Source organism: Palaemon carinicauda, chromosome 35 (assembly GCF_036898095.1).
Source record: "Palaemon carinicauda isolate YSFRI2023 chromosome 35, ASM3689809v2, whole genome shotgun sequence".
Taxonomy (NCBI): Eukaryota; Metazoa; Arthropoda; class Malacostraca; order Decapoda; family Palaemonidae; genus Palaemon; species Palaemon carinicauda.
Genome location: NC_090759.1, coordinates 67,331,535 through 67,351,746, shown reverse-complemented (window position 1 = coordinate 67,351,746; position 20,212 = coordinate 67,331,535). Strand labels below are relative to the sequence as shown.

General features: G+C 42.9%; 1 protein-coding gene across 10 annotated transcripts in view; it reads right to left on the bottom strand.

Annotated features, from left to right (window-relative positions):
- Window positions 1–207: 207 nt before the first annotated feature.
- The window catches only part of LOC137627833 (piggyBac transposable element-derived protein 4-like), a 326,978-nt gene continuing 306,973 nt past the window's right edge, over window positions 208–20,212 (bottom strand). For all 10 annotated transcript variants that reach the window (XM_068359224.1, XM_068359225.1, XM_068359226.1 and 7 more), the window contains 3 exons: window positions 18,597–19,591; window positions 17,326–18,248; window positions 208–345 (listed from right to left, as the gene is read on the bottom strand). In XM_068359224.1, coding sequence (XP_068215325.1) covers window positions 17,327–18,248; window positions 18,597–19,591 — 1,917 coding nt within the window. In that variant the 3' untranslated portion in view covers window positions 208–345; window position 17,326. The remainder of the gene's footprint in view (window positions 346–17,325; window positions 18,249–18,596; window positions 19,592–20,212) is intronic.

Sequence of the window (20,212 nt, the reverse complement as noted above, 5' to 3'; positions counted from 1 at the left end):
ACAAGAAGACCCTTGTACTGGTGTTGCATATGGTCCCCGAAAAAATTAAGGTTCTTTTTTAATTTTTGAAGAGGCAGTTAATTTCCCATTTTCTGCTTTAAAAAGCACATCATTTATCAGTTTTCTAGCATGGCTAGCTGTTGTCATGTCCATGGTATCCAGTTTTTGGCCAACGTACTTGCCAAAAGTCTCATTGGGATTATCCTGTTTCTCAGATTGTTTCTCTGAATATTGACCAACCCAGTTTAAAATGAGATCTGATTTAATTGTGGTTCTGCAGCTCCGTTTTGGTGTAGGAGTACTCATACACGAAGGTTCTTCATCATCATCTGAGGGCTGGACCACCTATAATTATAGATAGATTGATTATCTTTATTTGAGAGTAGGTACATCATGAATTTTGACATAGGAAAAATCTATTTTTGGGTGAGATAGCCATATCGACCTGATGGAAGTTCCTCAAAGGCAGCTTTCTACTTGGGATATTTCTGCGAGTGATATGCCAGAGAATTTAACCGGTAGAGGTTATCACAAGGTTACTACCCCCGGAGCTAATATCACAAGAGATATCGTGTGTACACCAGGGACGTGTTTAAAACAACCCACGGCTATCCTTCCCCAAATAGAGTTAACCTTGTCTTAAAGGATATGGGGTAGGATTGGATAAGTGGGCGAGAGAGCCATTACAACTCCTGATCCCAGTGTGCTACAACTAACACGTTTCCTGTAAAACCATTCCAGGAGCAGCCATCGCATGATGCAAGGCCTCACACTGAGAATTAGGAGGGGATGAAAATTAACAGGTGGATCCATCAGGACGACATGTCTATCTCACCCAAAAATAGATTTTTCCTGTCAAAATCTGTTTTTTAGGCTCAAACCATGTCGTCCTGATGGAAGTGTACCAGAGAACTATTATTCTCAGTTATTGCCAGGCATGTTTTAACCCTTTGATCCCTCAAGACATACCCACATTTCCCTTAGCACCGGGAATGATGGTACCAAGCTATTAGCACAAGCGATATGTTTGTAAAATAAGTAGGAGCAAAGGAATTCAATAGCACAGTCCCACTCACAGTGAATAAAAAGTCAATCAGACCAGAGTTCATAAAAGGAGGGTTAAAAAATTGGAAGTACACTACTTTTATTGTGAACAATAGGTCTAATGAAAGGAAATGCAAAAAGAACAATAATCTTTTATTATTTCCAAAGATTCATAAATGTAACAAGAATATAAAATGTGTATAAAAATGATATTTTAATTATAAAATAAATTTTTAAATATACTTACCCGGTGAATATATAATAGCTGCAACTCTGTTGCTCGACAGACACATACAGTAAAAACTCGCCAGCGATCGCTATACAGGTTGCGGGTGTGCCCACCAGCGCCAACTGTCGGCCAGATACCACTCTCGATGTAAACAAAGACTCAATTTCTTCTCATCCCACTGCGTCTCTATTGGGGAGGAAGGGAGGGTCGTTTAATTTATATATTCACCGGGTAAGTATATTCAAAAATTTATTTTATAATTAAAATATAATTTTTAAATATTTAACTTAGCCGGTGAATATATAATAGCTGATTCACACCCAAGGAGGTGGGTAGAGACCAGAGTTAAATATGTTTACATCGTATAAGCTAAGAGTTTTTTATTTCATTTTGGCAGTTATCAATATAACAAAACCAAAATAAATAGGTACCTGGTAAGGAAGTCGACCTAGACGATTACTCTGCCTTGTAAGTACGTCTTCCTTACGGAGCCCAGCGATCCTCTTAGGATGCTGACAGACCCCCAGGAGCTGAAGTATCAAGGGCTGCAACCCATACAACAGGACCTCATCAAACCCCTAATCTGGGCGCTCTCAAGAAATGACTTTGACCACCCGCCAAATCAACCAGGATGCGAAAGGCTTCTTAGCCTTCCGGACCACCCATAAAAACAACGTTAAAACATTTCAAGAGACAGACTAAAAGGATATGGAATTAGGGAATTGTAGTGGTTGAGCCCTCACCCACTACTGCACTCGCTGCTACGAATGGTCCCAGTGTGTAGCAGTTCTCGTAAAGAGACTGGACATCTTTCAAGTAAAATGACGCGAACACTGACTTGCTTCTCCAATAGGTTGCGTCCATGATACTTTGCAGAGATCTATTTTGCTTAAAGGCCACGGAAGTTGCTATAGCTCTAACCTCGTGCGTCTTAACCTTAAGCAAAGATCGGTCTTCCTCACTCAAGTGTGAATGAGCTTCTCGTATTAACAATCTGATAAAATATGACAAAGCATTCTTTGACATAGGCAAGGATGGTTTCTTAACCGAACACCATAACGCTTCAGATTGGCTCGTAAAGGTTTAGTACGAGCTAAGTAGAACTTAAGAGCTCTAACAGGGCATAAGACTCTTTCTAGTTCATTGCCTACGATCTCCGATAAGCTAGGAATATCGAAAGATTTAGGCCAAGGACGAGAAGGTAGCTCATTTTTGGCTAGAAAACCAAGTTGCAGAGAACAAGTAGCTTTTTCTGACGAAAACCCGATGTTCTTGCTGAAGGCATGAAGCTCACTGACTCTTTTAGCCGAGGCTAAGCATACCAGGAAAAGAGTCTTAAGAGTGAGATCTTTCAGGGAGGCTGACTGTAAAGGCTCAAACCTGTCTGACATGAGGAATCTTAGGACCACGTCTAAATTCCACCCAGGAGTAGCCAAACGACGCTCCTTAGAGGTCTCGAAAGACTTAAGGAGGTCTTGCAGATCTTTATTGTTGGAAAGATCTAAGCCTCTATGCCGGAAGACCGAGGCCAACATGCTTCTGTAGCCCTTGATAGTAGGAGCTGAAAGGGATCGTACTTTTCTCAGGTATAAGAGAAAATCAGCTATTTTGGGCTACAGAGGTACTGGTCGAGGATACGGAAACTGACTTGCACCAGTCTCGGAAGACTTCCCACTTCGATTGGTAGACTCTAATGGTAGACGCTCTCCTCGCTCTAGCAATCGCACAGGCTGCCTCCTTCGAAAAGCCTCTAGCTCTCGAGAGTCTTTCGATAGTCTGAAGGCAGTCAGACGAAGAGCGTGGAGGCTTTGGTGTACCTTCTTTACGTGTGGTTGACGTAGAAGGTCTACTGTTAGAGGAAGACTTCTGGGAACGTCTACTAGCCATCGAAGTACCTCGGTGAACCATTCTCTCGCGGGCCAGAGGGGAGCAACTAACGTCAACCTTGTCCCTTCGTGAGAGGCGAATTTCTGCAGTACCTTGTTGACAATCTTGAATGGTGGGAATGCGTAAAGATCTAGATGTGACCAATCTAGGAGGAAGGCATCTATATGTATTGCTGCTGGGTCCGGGACTGGAGAGCAATAGATTGGAAGCCTCTTGGTCAGCGAGGTTGCAAAGAGATCCATGGTGGGTTGACCCCAAGTCGCCCAAAGTCTCTTGCACACATCCTTGTGGAGGGTCCATTCGGTTGGAATTACTTGACCTTTCCGACTGAGACAATCTGCTAGGACGTTCAAGTCGCCCTGGATGAACCTCGTTACTAGGGAGATGCCTCGATCTTTTGACCAGATGAGCAGGTCCCTTGCGATCTCGTACAAAGTCAGTGAGTGGGTACCTCCCTGTTTGGAAATGTACGCCAAGGCCGTGGTGTTGTCCGAGTTTACCTCCACCACCTTGCCTCGAAGGAGATTCTCGAAGCTTATCAAGGCCAGATGAACCGCCAAAAGCTCCTTGCTGTTGATATGCATGCTCCTCTGACTCGAGTTCCACAGACCTGAGCATTCCCGACCGTCCAGCGTCGCGCTCCAGCCCAAGTCCGATGCGTCCGAGAAGAGAACGTGGTTGGGTATCTGAACTGCCAGGGGAAGACCCTCTCGTAGGCTGATATTGTCCTTCCACCAAGTCAGACAAGACTTTATCTTTTCGGAAATCGGGATCGAGACCGCCTCTAGCGTCTTGTCCTTTTTCCAGTGAAAAGCCAGATGGAATTGAAGAGTACGGAGGTGTAGCCTTCCTAGCGAGACAAATTGCTCCAGGGATGACAGCGTCCCTACCAGACTCATCCACAGCCTGACTGAGCAGCGTTCTTTCTTCAGCATCTTCTGGATGGAGAGCAGGGCTTGATCTATTCTGGGGGCCGACGGAAAAGCCCGAAAAACTTGACTGTGAATCTCCATCCCTAAATACAGAATAGTTTGGGATGGGACCAGCTGTGACTTTTCCAAATTGACTAGGAGTTTTTCAATTAAAAAGTTCCTTTAAAATATAATTTAAAACATTTAAGCTTTGAAAGAAGAATGAACAAAACGTCAGAATCGATTTACTCTTTCTGCAAAGTGAATCCGTGATACTCTCTCTCTCTATCGTAACGATAGAGCGCAAACTGCGTAGCATAAATAAACTAAACGTTAGTTCATCTTTGAAACAGTACGAAGACTATTCAAAGAAAATCTTTCATAAAATATCTATTAAAAAAAAAAAATTCATTTAAAAAGTTTTAAATCATTAGCTCTTTAAAAGCTATTTACGATTGAAAGGGCTCAACGTTGTTTAACTTCGGTTTCCAAGTTAGGACCGCCTACTCTCAGGAAGGTCGCATATAAACAAATCATTAAAATTTATTTTTATGTTTATTATAAACGGAAAGTTAATCGAAGAGGCCTAATAAAGGCGGTGAGATATAAAATATATAGAGGAAAATCTATAATTAATTTATAACGTGATAAGATAATTGCTAAAAGCCTAAACACACTTCCGTCTAAGGGAAGGGTCGGCCATTTAAAAGTCAAAGAAAGTCCATACTCTCTTTGTCATCAAAAAATTAAATCTATCCAAAAACGAGTTCAAGATTTAAGATGAAGATAAAACACCTGCACTGCGAAAGCTCAAACCAAATTAAAGTACTTCACCAAATATGATGGGAAAAACTCCAGGTTCTACAGCGAGTAAAAGTACGTCTAGTCGACACGTCGACAGAGAAGAAATTGAGTCTTTGTTTACATCGAGAGTGGTATCTGGCCGACAGTTGGCGCTGGTGGGCACACCCGCAACCTGTATAGCGATCGCTGGTGAGTTTTTACTGTATGTGTCTGTCGAGCAACAGAGTTGCAGCTATTATATATTCACCGGCTAAGTTAAATATTTAAAACTAAAATCTTCAGACCCCAGAATTATGTAACAGAGTAGTAAAATAGTAACACTCATAACATAAGAGGAAAATATCACTTTTGACTCTTTATAATTACAGTATAAAATAGTACACATTGAAGGGAAGAACATTATTCCACTTGCACAGTATACACTGAGAAGTTCCAATTATACAGTCCATAAGAGTCCATGCACAACACTTAAGAAGCTGGTTTAATCACACTACCAGCGGCCACCACAAAGTGTTTGATCTCTTCCAACTGATGTAGGCTCTCAGGGTCAGCCCTTCTGATAAGTTTGTTTGAGAGAAAGATTTGAATAGTTGACTGCCTTTAAAGACCTGACTCTTAAACAGGTAGGCCTTAAGGCATTCCGCGGGCACAGAGAAAGATCCTCCTGTAGCGGAACAATCTTCCGGGGGTCACAACGCTTTGTGAGAAGTTCGTTTCTCGCCAAGAATGCAGGATCTGGGTAAGGATTTACCTCCCCTGATTCCGAGAATTCAATGAGGACATCATCCCTCTAAAGCGCCACAATCTTGCTAACTCTAGCACCAGAAGCCAAGGCAAGCAAAAAGATAGCCTTTAGAGTAAGATCCCTCAGAGAGGCAGGGCATTATCTATCAAAGAGGCAAAGTGCAACACCTAATCTAACAACCATGATAGCCTTGAGGAGAAAATTAGGTTTCAGGATCTTATTAAACTACTCTCTATCAAGTTCAATATCAAAAGCATAAGCAATGGGTCTAGTTAGAGCCGACTTACATGAGGCGATAGTTGTAGTGGCTGAACCTTGATCATGCAATGAAATAAAGAAAGAAATACAGAAGTCCATAGTAATAGAAGAGGGCTAATGACTGTTCATGAATGCAACCCACTTTTTCCAGGAAGGCAAGTATTGTTGTTTCGTTGTAGTATTACACTTGTACTCTTCTATGAAGTCAATTCCTTCCTTTGCAACTCCAAACTTTCTTTGAGCTGCTAGGCGAGAAAATCATGAGTTGAAAGGTCTCTGTTATCCAAGAGGAAGCAAAGACAGTCTTCTGTTGAACATCCTGGGTCAGCACTGGAAATGGTAGAGGGACCTGGAGAAGTTTTGAGTTCCAGAACAGGAGGATACCAATTGCTTTTCGACCAATTGGGAGCCACTAGAGCAGCTGTTCCCTTGAAAGTCCACAGCTTGTTCAGGACTTTCATTAAGAAGTTGAATGGTGGAAATGGGTAAATGTGAGACCACTGGTTCGAATCCAGGGGCATAGCATCCGTTCCTGCCGCTTCCGAATTAAGTTTGGGGCTATATAACGGGGACATTTCTTGTTGAAGTTCGACGCAAAGAGATCTATTAGCAGTTCTCAGACTTGCTCTAAGATGAAACAATGATTTTGCATCAAAAAACCATTCCGTTTCCAGAGGCTTGGATCTTGACAGGGCGTCTGCCGCCACATTGCGAACAGGGTGGAGGCGAAATTCTCCAACACACAAAAAAAGGGTACTCAACTTAGTCGAAGAGGAAGAAGCTGAGGCATCCAAGATCGCAAAATTACTCAATAAACTACAAAAATCACGCAGAAAAAACTCCGAGCAACCATCAAGATGGTGTCTGCAAAAAAGAATGGCTTTACAGGAAACGTGTTAGTTGTAGCACTCTAGGATCGGGAGTTGTAACGGCTCTCTCGCCCACGTATCCAATCCTATTCCATATCCTTTGAGACAAGGTTAACTCTATTCTGGGAAGAATAGCCGTGGCTTGTTTTAAACACATCCCTGGTGTATACACGATGTCTCTTGGGATATTCGCTCCGGGGGTAGTAACCCTGTGATAACCTCTACAGGTTAAATTTTCTAGCATATCACTCGCAGAAATATCCCAAGTAGAAAGCTGGCTTTGAGAAACTTCCATCAGGATGACCTGGCTTGAGCCCAAAAAATTTAATTATATACCAGCCATTTTATATATAAAATAAACGCAGATAATCTAGCTAAATATATGCCTATTGATTAAAAGCTCATAACTATAATCCATGCAAGCCCTATCAGGCAAGACCAACTACAGGTACAGTCAGGCCTCTTTTTAAGTGGGTTCTTTCTTCGCGATTTCACTTACATGTGACACAGAGAACCGTAGTACCTATTAAATAAAAAAGTAAAACATTTGCAATAAAAACTGATACTTTCATATGGCCTGCACTTCTCTACATAAGGAGTGCTTCGCGCCACTTACCTTTCATTACAGCCAGCTCGTCCAAGCTCTCACTGTACACTGAATATCCATTTACTGAGATAAAAAATTACAGCTAAATCGGAAATGTACCAGATTTTGATTAAATTGGTTTTTCACTAGACTGTATTCTTCAATAATGGATGTAATATTCACATTCTAGTATCGTATTTGCAAATAAAATCTTAGCGAATTATAATCTTTTCCATTGTTTACATTCAGTTCAGTTGCTGGCTCTTCTCCCTTTTTCCCATATCTATTACAGTACTTGATCTATCATTTTCCAATGAGAGAGAGAGAGAGAGAGAGAGAGAGAGAGAGAGAGAGAGAGAGAGAGAGAGAGAGAGAGAGAGAGAGAAATTATGATAGCTCATAACACATTGGTGCTTATGTGATACTGTATTAACTACAGTTTGTAGATGTTTTGAATAAGTTAAGAAATATGATATTTTAATTATAAAATAAATTTTTGAATATACTTACCCGGTGAATATATAATAGCTGCAACTCTGCGGCTCGACAGACACATACATAAAAAACTCGCGAGCGATCGCTATGCAGGTTGCGGGTGTGCCCACCAGCGCCAACTGTCGGCCAGATACCACTCTCGGATGTAAACAAAACCTTCAATTTCTTCTCATCCCACTGCGTCTCTATTGGGGAGGAAGGGAGGGTCGTTTAATTTATATATTCACCGGGTAGGTATATTCAAAAAATTATTTTATAATTAAAATATCATTTTTAAATATTTAACTTAGCCGGTGAATATATAATAGCTGATTCACACCCAAGGAGGTGGGTAGAGACCAGAGTTAAATATGTTTACATCGTATAAGCTAGGAGTTTTTTCATTTTGACAGTTATCAATATAACAAAACCAAAATAAATAGATACCTGGTAAGGAAGTCGACTTAGACGATTACTCTGCCTTGTAAGTCTGTCTTCCTTACGGAGCCCAGCGATCCTCTTAGGATGCTGACAGACTCCCAGGAGCTGAAGTATCAAGGGCTGCAACCCATACAACAGGACCTCATCAAACCCCTAATCTGGGCGCTCTCAAGAAATGACTTTGACCACCCGCCAAATCAACCAGGATGCGAAAGGCTTCTTAGCCTTCCGAACCCATAAAAACAACATTAAAAACATTTCAAGAGACAGATTAAAAGGATATGGAATTAGGGAATTGTAGTGGTTGAGCCCTCACCCACTACTGCACTCGCTGCTACGAATGGTCCCAGTGTGTAGCAGTTCTCGTAAAGAGTCTGGACATCTTTCAAGTAAAAAGACGCGAACACTGACTTGCTTCTCCAATAGGTTGCGTCCATGATACTTTGCAGAGATCTATTTTGCTTAAAGGCCACGGAAGTTGCTACAGCTCTAACCTCGTGCGTCTTAACCTTAAGCAAAGATCGGTCTTCCTCACTCAAGTGTGAATGAGCTTCTCGTATTAACAATCTGATAAAATATGACAAAGCATTCTTTGACATAGGCAAGGATGGTTTCTTAACCGAACACCATAACGCTTCAGATTGGCCTCGTAAAGGACTAGTACGAGTTAAGTAGAATTTAAGAGCTCTAACAGGGCATAATACTCTTTCTAGTTCATTGCCTACGATCTCCGATAAGCTAGGAATATCGAAAGATTTAGGCCAAGGACGAGAAGGAAGCTCATTCTTGGCTAGGAAACCAAGCTGCAGAGAACAAGTAGCTTTTTCTGACGAAAACCCGATGTTCTTGCTGAAGGCATGAAGCTCACTGACTCTTTTAGCCGAGGCCAAGCATACCAGGAAAAGAGTCTTTAAGAGTGAGATCTTTCAGGGAGGCTGAATGTAAAGACTCAAACCTGTCTGACATGAGGAATCTTAGGACCACGTCTAAATTCCACCCAGGTGTAGCCAAACGACGTTCCTTAGAGGTCTCAAAAGACTTAAGGAGGTCTTGCAGACCTTTATTGTTGGAAAGATCTAAGCCTCTATGCTGGAAGACCGAGGCCAACATGCTTCTGTAGCCCTTGATCGTAGGAGCTGAAAGGGAGCGAACTTTTCTCAGGTATAAGAGAAAATCAGCTATTTGGGCTACAGAGGTACTGGACGAGGATACGGAAACTGACTTGCACCAGTCTCGGAAGACTTCCCACTTCGATTGGTAAACTCTAATGGTAGACGCTCTCCTCGCTCTAGCAATCGCACTGGCTGCCTCCTTCGAAAAGCCTCTAGCTCTCGAGAGTCTTTCGATAGTCTGAAGGCAGTCAGACGAAGAGCGTGGAGGCTTTGGTGTACCTTCTTTACGTGTGGCTGACGTAAAAGGTCTACTCTTAGAGGAAGACTTCTGGGAACGTCTACCAGCCATCGAAGTACCTCGGTGAACCATTCTCTCGCGGGCCAGAGGGGAGCAACTAACGTCAACCTTGTCCCTTCGTGAGAGGCGAATTTCTGCAGTACCTTGTTGAGAATCTTGAATGGTGGGAATGCGTAAAGATCTAGGTGTGACCAATCTAGGAGGAAGGCATCTATATGTATTGCTGCTGGGTCTGGGACTGGAGAGCAATAGATTGGAAGCCTCTTGGTCAGCGAGGTTGCAAAGAGATCTATGGTGGGTTGACCCCAAGCCGCCCAAAGTCTCTTGCACACATCCTTGTGGAGGGTCCATTCGGTTGGAATTACATGACCTTTCCGACTGAGACAATCTGCTAGGACGTTCAAGTCGCCCTGGATGAACCTCGTTACTAGGGAGATGCCTCGATCTTTTGACCAGATGAGCAGGTCCCTTGCGATCTCGTACAGAGTCAATGAGTGGGTACCTCCCTGTTTGGAAATGTACGCCAAGGCCGTGGTGTTGTCCGAGTTGACCTCCACCACCTTGCCTCGAAGGAGATTCTCGAAGCTTGTCAAGGCCAGATGAACCGCCAAAAGCTCCTTGCTGTTGATATGCATGCTCCTCTGACTCGAGTTCCACAGACCTGAGCATTCCCGACCGTCCAGCGTCGCGCCCCAGCCCAAGTCCGATGCGTCCGAGAAGAGAACGTGGTTGGGTTTCTGAACTGCCAGGGGAAGACCCTCTCGTAGGCTGATATTGTCTTTCCACCAAGTCAGACAAGTCTTTATCTTTTCGGAAATCGGGATCGAGACCGCCTCTAGCGTCTTGTCCTTTTTCCAGTGAAAAGCCAGATGGAATTGTAGAGGTCGGAGGTGTAGCCTTCCTAGCGAGACAAATTGCTCCAGGGATGACAGCGTTCCTACCAGACTCATCCAAAGCCTGACTGAGCAGCGTTCTTTCTTCAACATCTTCTGGATGACGAGCAGGGATTGATCTATTCTGGGGGCCGACGGAAAAGCCCGAAAAACTTGACTGTGAATCTCCATCCCTAAATACAGAATAGTTTGGGATGGGACCAGCTGTGACTTTTCCAAGTTGACTAGGAGTCCCAATTCCTTGGTCAGATCTAGAGTCCAATTGAGATCCTTCAGACAGCGATGACTGGAAGAGGCTCTGAGAAGCCAGTCGTCCAAATAAAGGGAGGCTCGGATGTCCGATAAATGGAGGAATTTTGCCACATTCCTCATAAGCCTCGTAAACACAAGAGGAGCTGTACTTAGGCCAAAGCACAGGGCCCGAAACTGGTACACCACATCGTCGAAGACGAATCTCAGAAAAGGTTGGGAGTCTGAGTGAATGGGGATGTGGAAGTAAGCGTCCCTTAGGTCTAGAGAGACCATCCAGTCTCCTTTTCTGACCGCTGCTAGGACTGACTTTGTGGTCTCCATGGTAAACTTCGTCTTTGTGACAAAGACATTCAGAGCACTGACATCTAGCACCGGTCTCCAACCTCCTGTCTTCTTTGATACTAGGAAGAGACGGTTGTAAAACCCCGGTGATTGAAGGTCCGAGACTTTGACCACCGCTCCCTTCTCTAGCAAAAGAGACACTTCTAGTTTCAGGGCTTGTCTCTTTTCTTCCTCTCGGTACCTGGGAGAGAGATCGATGGGGGACGTCGCCAGAGGTCTGCGTACAAAAGGGATTTTGTACCCCTCTCTGAGCAACCTCACAGATTGTTGATCTGCGCCTCTCTTCTCCCAGGCTTGCCAGAAGTTCTTGAGTCTGGCACCTACTGCTGTCTGAAGTTGCGGGCAGTCAGACTCTGCCCTTAGAGGACTTGGATCCTTTCCTCTTTCCTCTCTTCCCTTCCGCACGAGCACCTCCCCTGCTGGAGGCTCTGCCACGAAAGGGCGGGATAAACCTGGACGCTGGAGTGTCTATCCTAGGTCTAGCAGACAAGGCAGGCAAAGGGGGAGCTTTGCGAGCCGAGGACGCAACTAAATCGTGGGTGTCCTTCTGCACTAAAGACAAGGCAATTTCCTTAACCAAGACTTCAGGAAACAAGCACTTAGACAAGGGCGCAAAGAGTAGCTCAGATCTTTGGCATGGCGTCACTCCTGCTGACAGAAAAGAGCACAGAGACTCTCGTTTCTTAAGGACTCCGGACGTGAATGAAGCGGCAAGCTCGTTGGACCCATCGCGGACGGCCTTGTCCATGCAGGACATAATGAGTAAGGAAACATCCCTATCGGCAGATGAGATTTTCCTACTCAGGGCTCCCAAACACCAGTCCAGGAAGTTAAAGACTTCAAACGCCCTAAATATGCCTTTAAGAAGGTGGTCCAGGTCCGAGGGTGACCAACTAATCTTCGAGCGTCTCATGGCAAGGCGGCGGGGAGAGTCTACAAGACTTGAGAAGTCGCCCTGAGCAGAGGCAGGAACTCCCAAGCCGAGAACTTCTCCCGTGGCATACCAGACGCTCGATCTAGACGAAAGTTTAGATGGGGGGTAGGCAAATGCCGTCTTCCCTAAACTCCTCTTGGTCTCTAACCAATCGCCTAACAGCCGTAAAGCTCTCTTGGATGAGCGAGAGAGAACGAGTTTCGTAAAGGCAGGCATGGTAGCAGGAACGCCTAAGACAAACTCGGACGGCGGCGAACGAGGAGCCACAGAAATAAAGTGATCAGGGAACAATTCTTTAAAAACAACCATGACTTTTCTAAAGTCCAAGGATGGTTGAACTGCTTTAGGCTCATCTAATTCTGAAGGCTGATCCTCAGGCTGTGGTTCAGCAACGTCCTCATCTGACAGTTCCTCATCCGATAACTGATGAGAAAACGGCAAAGGTGTAGGCAACGTTTGACTCGCAGAGTCCGGTCGCACTGGTGCATACGTGACGGAGCAGGACGCAGCGTCCTGGAACTGCTGAACAGTCTGGGAACTGTCAACAACAACAGGTGCGCGAGGACGCACAGCGTCCACCCGAGACTGTTTAGACCGTCTGGGTTGTGCAGTCAACACCATACCGGGTTGCGGAGGTTGACGCACCGCGTCAAAACAAGTCAACTCTGATGGTTGGTGAACGTCCTGAACGTCACCAATCGCATCAGTGCGTTGCCTAACGTCAACGTGCGGCTGGAAATCCACACTGGGTCGCATCGGTGGAGGTACAACCCCAACTGGTTGACGCGAGAAAGCTACATCCACGTCAACAGGACGCACAACAGAACGCTTGGATGGCTGATGGCCAGTAGGTTCAACGGAAACCTTCTCAGCGTTGTAGTCCTCCATCAAGGACGCAAGCTTAGACTGCATGTCTTGCAGTAACACCCATTTAGGGTCTACGGAAGCAGGTGCGGTAACAGACGGGGTTAGCGAATGAAACGGCACAACTTTGCCTCTCTTAGGCGGCGAGCAGTCATCAGATGACGGCAACGGGTCCGAACTGTCCCAGTGGCTACATCCGGGACGTTGGACTTGTCCTGAAGGGACCGACTTACGTTTTAAAGGTCTAGAGACCTTGGTCCAAGGTTTCTTACGTGAAACACCTTCGGACGACGAGGTAAAAATGGGCTCTCTCGTCTTATGGTAGGGGCGATCTTGACGAGATACGCCTGATACCAAAGAGGGAACGTCTGTTCGCTGATCAAGGCCTCTCGAACCCATAAGTCGTACGACATTGCTTCTCCCCTGGGCTTGGGAGCTTGCAAGAGGTCCCGGACTAGGTGGACGACAGGCACGAACAGACGAACCCTCGGTCGCAACACTGTTCACAACACTTTGCGTAACACTAGGCACTTTGACACTCCGCCGTGGCACTTTGGCACTTGAGTTCCTTCACGTCCGCCATGAGTTGATTCCGGTCACTTGCTAAAGCCTCAACTCTCTCCCCCAAGGCATGAATATCACGCATCATGTCTTGCATAGACGGTTCCTGAGTGCTAGGAGGGGGGTTAGGAACAACCACTACAGGGGAAGGATTAGGTTCAGGGGCATGTGGAGAGGAAAAATCTACAGACCTAGAAGAACTTCTCCTTACCCTATCTCTCTCTAGTCTGCGTGTATATTTATCAAATTCAATCCAATCGAATTCCGAAAGGCCCACGCATTCCTCACACCGATCTCCCAATTGACAGGTTTTACCCCGACAATTGGAACAAACAGTGTGAGGGTCGAGAGAAGCCTTTGGAAGACGCCTATTACAGTCCCTAGCATTACACTTTCGAAACTTGGGAACTTGAGAAGGGTCAGCCATTTTGAATTAATCAAGGGAAAATTCCAAAAAACGATCTAAGTCATCAACAATTAATCCGATTCAAAAAAGAGTTCAAGGATTTATTTGAAGAAAAACACCTGTACTGCGAAAGCTCAAACCAAATTAAAGTACTTCACCAAATATGATGGGAAAAACTCCAGGTTCTACAGCGAGTAAAAGTACGTCTTGTCGACACGTCGACAGAGAAGAAATTGAAGGTTTTGTTTACATCCGAGAGTGGTATCTGGCCGACAGTTGGCGCTGGTGGGCACACCCGCAACCTGCATAGCGATCGCTCGCGAGTTTTTTATGTATGTGTCTGTCGAGCCGCAGAGTTGCAGCTATTATATATTCACCGGCTAAGTTAAATATTTAAAAACCATAAACAATACTCTGTTATTTGTAAGTACACAGGTACACATCAGCTGATCTGATTACAACAACCTAAATTAAAACAAAGTCAGTAATATTTGATTGGTAAAATACACCAAAACTTTAAAACAAAATTACAGTATTCAAATAATTGTAATTACTGTAGTGTACAGTAATGTACACTACAATATCAGCGAGTGGTCTACAGTATTACTAGATAAGAACAAATATTGTGTGAAAGAAACCCAGTAAAAACAATATTAGAAGACAGACAGTACTGAGTAGGTTAATTATCCAAGAGTAGGCAATGGCAGTGAGTTGTCAGGTTAGGAATTATCCAACCCTAGTGCACCAAGCATTTGCAATTTTCCGCTTTTAGTGGCTGTCTCTTGTTATCTAACCCTTACAAAGTAGTTCTGACTGTATGTCAGTCATCCAAGATCAAAATCTTTTTATCTGCACCATAAAATATACAGTATATACAGTAATACCTCTCGATACGAAAGTTTCTGCATACAAAAAATTCATGATACGAAAAGATTTTTTCACCTCATAACGAAAAACCCCTCATGATACGAAACAAGATTCGCCCGGCCGCCAAAAAAATAATTTCTGGGCTCCGACCCGTGTCGCCCAGTGAAATGCTCCTATAGCACCATTTCTAAGGTATATAACTGCTATATATTACCAGAGAAAAAATTGCATGGGAATGCCAGGTTGAACCCAGCTCACTCACTTGCCACCATCGTCTTGCTCTTTCATTGGTTATCTGCCTACCTTGATGCTACTTACCACCAAAAGATCCTGCTCTTCTATTTTAAAGTAATAAGTACCTTTTCAAGTTAAAAACCACAATGAATAGTACTGTATTGTGTGTATGAACAATATGTACGTACTCAATGCTACTATACATACCAAAACATTGGAGATATATTATTCTTCAATTTCAGTAAATAAATAACAGATTGTAATATACTTTTTCCTTTTAATGACATGACTATTTATTTTAAATTAATTTTAAATCAATAAGTAAAAAAACACAATGAACAGAACTGTATTGTATATACACATACACAATGCTACTACGCATATCAAACATATTAGCGATATATTTTTCTTTCATTTTGGTAGCTACCCCTCCCCTACCCCTCGCTAACTAGCGAGGGGGTAGTTAACCCTCGTTAAAATCTAATAGCTCACCATTTCAGCTACGCCGAAAGTAATACCCAAAGTAAATAGCGTGGTTTGTATTTCGGTTACGGAACAAATATTTTTCTTTCTTTTTGGTAAATAAAAAGTTAAAAAACTATTTACTGAACAATTAACGTATCATCAATGAATATAAATTGTATGGCTAAACAAAAAAATTGGTACGGTTATGCATGATAGAAAACGTACCTCTCTAGAGTAAGGGTAACTTTGATAAAGTAAAGTACATGGCTAAGGACTATGAAGCGTGAAGAAGGAGATGATGAATGGAGAAGTATTGATTTAAAAGCTCAAGTTAGAGACAACTGGTGAAATTTAACCAAGGCCCTTTGCATCAATAATCGTAGGAAAAGATAATGATGATGATATTATGCTACAACCCCAATTTGAAAAGCAGGATGCTACAAGCCCAAGGGCTCTAACAGACAAAATAGCCCAGTGGGTAAAGGAAAAACTACTAGAGAAGTTTAAGAACAATAACACCATCGAAACAAATCTTTCATATAAAAACTATAAAAAATTGAAAATAATAAAAAGATAACTTCAAAATAACAATAGGAAGAGAAAAAAATAGAATAGTGTGCCTGAGTGTACCATTAAGCAAGAGATCTCTAACCCAAGACAGTGGAAGACCCTGGTACAGAGGCTGTGGCACTATCAAGACTAGAGAACAATGGTCTGATTTCGGAGTATATTTCTCCTAGAAGAGCTGCTTTCCATAACTAAAGTCTCTCGTTTACCCTTACCAAGAGGAAAGTAGCCACTGAAAAATTACAGAGCAGGAGTAAACCCTGCGTTAGTAAACTTAAATTTATGGTCCGCCATCAGTAATCTGGTACCCACCCAAACTGAAACCTGGACATACATCACTATTCATTCCTTAACCCAGCATGCATATCATGGACCCCATGTGGGGATCTGGCACACGCGCAGAACAATATTTTTCAAGATTCCGCGGGTTATTTCAGCTTTCCCCGCGAGTTAGGGATGCACAGAATCAATTGGTGATGTGTATTGGTTGAGGTAGAACGCGTCAAACTGAGCTCCAGATATTTGCCGGATTGCAGCCCCTCAAACTTTTGTCGGTCACCCGGTGGGTACCATGTTAGCAAACAGTGTATAAATCCTAATATCGTATACTTTTACATTTTGACAGAGATTTCAGTGATACTTATAAATAGATTTTCAGTGAACATCGGTGAATAGTGTTGCTATGTAGTGATGTCGTTATCTTGAGGCCGTGTGGCCACGTGTTGCGGCAAATAGGTGAAAACTAAAATTTTTTTTTCTCTCGCCCTCTCAGAAGTTTTTTTTTTTTACACCTTTCAATTGCTCATATATACTTTTTTATTTTACTTGTCTTGAATACTAAAATGTATATTTGGTATCCACATATAACCTTAGGGTCTTATATTGATTTCTGAGAGAGCTATAGGGGAAGTACTTTATGTCAAATGGCCCTCTCGAAAGAAATTAAAAAGTCAAAAAAAGAGAAAAAAAAATCTTAAAAGAGGGTAACTTGATATATGGTATTTCCCCTATAACTCACTCAGAAATCAATATGAGACCCTCAAATTATATGGATACCAAATATACATTCTAGAATTTAAGACAAGTTAGAAAAAATGAACATGAGCAATTATAAGGTGTGAAAAAAAAATTTCCGAAAAGGCCATTTCCCTTATAGTTCAACCAGAAATCAATATAAGACCCCAAATTATACGTGGATACCAAATATACATTCCCCCAAAAAAGTAAACTTGAGTAATTGCAAGGTGTAAAAAATAAATGGTAAACATATTTGTTTTCTTACCTCAATTGTGAATGCACTTCATGCAGGTGATGATATAGTGCTCTGGACATGTATATTTCTTGCACTGCACACAAAAAACCCTTGATTTCTTGTTTGAGGAACGAGGACATATATGGCATCTGTTCCTCTTCTTCTGACCAGCAACAGTGTCCATTCCAGAGTCAGTATCTGCTACAATCTCAGGGTCCACATTAAATACTGAGCCAATGGTGTACCTAAGCTCCCTGGGCAAGGTCTTTGCTTGGAGCCTGGAAACAGCCCACCCTCTGGTCAGGTGATCAACCAGCTGCAACCCAAATTCATGCCTCGTCAATGCCTTGCCACCTGCTGCTTGAACCAGGTGCAAGATATATGAGTTGGTACATATCATGTTGATCATATTGAAAAAAAAGCACAAAGGCCATCTTCTGGTGCTTCTGATGCAGGAAGTGTTGGCACATAACTGGTCAAAGGCATCTACACCTCCCTTAGTGGTATTATAAAAAATCTGTAGGTCCGTCTTCACTTTATCTATCATGGAAGGTGTGTGATGAATGCTGCTTACCAGATGTACCCTTTTGATCCTGCTTGCTTGGTGGGAAATAAGGGTCACGTTCTTCTCGTAGTGGTACATAGCAACTGACTCTCCTACTCTTATTTCCATTTTAGAGACTGACTTTGGGAGATAAGGCTTGTCCTTTATAGCCCCAACAAAGTCGAGACCTTTCTTCTTCAGAGATTGTGCAGCTTGCAGGGAGCTGAACCAGTTGTCCGTTGTCACTACTCGACCATGGTGTGGATAAGGGGCAGTCAATTCCATTATATAATACTCCCCATGAGTTTTGCAGGTCGAGAGGTCCACAGTCCCCTTGCCCAGGTAGGGAATAGCATTGCATAAAAAATGGGTGTCAGAATCACACATCATCACTATCTTCATCCCATATCTGTAAGAAATCAGTAAAATTCTAAAATAATAGAACAAATATACACTACAATGTCAGGTAAGTATATCTGGAAAAAATCACAGGTAAGTAAACAAGCACTGAAATGACAGGTAAGTAAATCTAGAAAAAAATCAGATAAGTATGCTATGGAATGACAGGTAAGTAATTGTGATTGCAAATAAATTAGATCATGAATATGTGAGAAATTAAAACAAGTACTGTATATATAAACTAGAATGACAGATTAGTGAATCTAGGGAAAAGAATCCAAGATATCACTACATTACTACTATTAATAATAATAAAAATAATAATAACAACACCACCACCACCAACAAAAATACTTACTTTGCAGGATTATTGGGGATGCACATCTTGAAAGGGGTTTTTCCACGGAATGGCACCAACTGTTCATCAATGGTAAGATGAGGGCCGGGCACATAAACATTCTTGCAGGCCCCAACAAAACTTTCCCACATGGCCCTGATAGGTGCCAGCTTGTCCACTAGCATCCTCTGTGTTCGCGTCTGGGAGTTGTCGAACCTGAGGACCCTCATCAGGAAGGAAAATCTTGCTTTACTCATTGTGCTTCTGTAGAGTGAACATCCTTCAAATGGGGAAAACATTTGGGCAACAGACACACGATTGTCATTCTTGAGACCTGTCATTATAAGGATGCCAATCAGAGCCTTTATTTCACTGATGCTGGTATCCACTGTAGTGGAACTTTGAACTTTATATTTGGCTCTATGAGCCAAAATCTTGTCATTTGTATAAACAGTCGTTGCCGCCAATTCTTCATCTGGAATGAACAGTTCAAAAAGCTCGTGTGGATTTCTCAATTCATTGGCTCGCTGTGTCAACGACCCTGGTGGGACTGTGTGGGGGCTAGTAACTTTGGTCAATCTAGGATTGGGATCCTGGTGCCAAACATTTCCATCCTTTGTCCTATAGATATCTTTGTCACTTGGAGTTAGAGGTGACACGGGCACAGGGGTGGCAAGCAGAGGGTCCTTGACGTCTTCCTCATTGTTGTCTGGTAAATTTCTTTTACTCCTCTTGGAAGAAAATCGCATCCTTCTCTTCCATCGGCAACCAGATGTAAGGCCCGAGGGAGAGACAGTTTCCGGAGAGGTGTCGGATGAGACGGAATAGAAGGATCTTGGCGAGAGGGAAAAGTAGCTGCCACGTGACCCAGCCTCGTACTCCTCCTCGGGCATGTCGCCACACTTTTGGTACACAAACTTGTCCACACACATTTCGACATCACTAGCATCACTTTCAGATTCCAAAAAGTTCTCAACTTTCTTTTTGGGTGGTATTTGCTTTGGCATCTTCAATACCTGGAGAAAAAAAAAATTTTTATTTTCCTTTATTTACCGCAACATGTGGCCACACAGCCTCAAGATAACGACATCACTACATAGCAACACTATCCACCAATGTTCACTGAAAATCTCACTAGAAATTAAGCAAATAAATAAGATAAAATACACAATTAGACATACGTCCTAATCCTTATATGCAAAATATGAGTTTTATACATTAAGGTTAATGACCCATTTAGGAGTACTATGAGTGTCATAAATTGGAAGGCGCGAACTCTGTTATAAATGACATGTCCCTAGAATCATAAGGTGATGTGTTTGACAATATATTTCCATCACAGTGGAGAATTCCACAAAACCTAACAAATTCAGCATGTTGATAGAGCAACATTGCATCTTGCTTGCCGAGGGTTAGTCAGTACCATTCGAGCCATCAGTAGACAAGGTACTCACCTGAGAGTATTGGCTGTACACAGTGTATTCACGAACCTTTTTGTAATACAGTAAAGTGAAAAAACCCCATGTTCCGATGTCTCATTATCCGTTGACATGGGACATATTGGTGTCAGGTGTACAAATACGTCTGTTTGTGTATGCTGTGAGCGAAGTTGTTCTTTAAGCCGGTAAAATATAAGT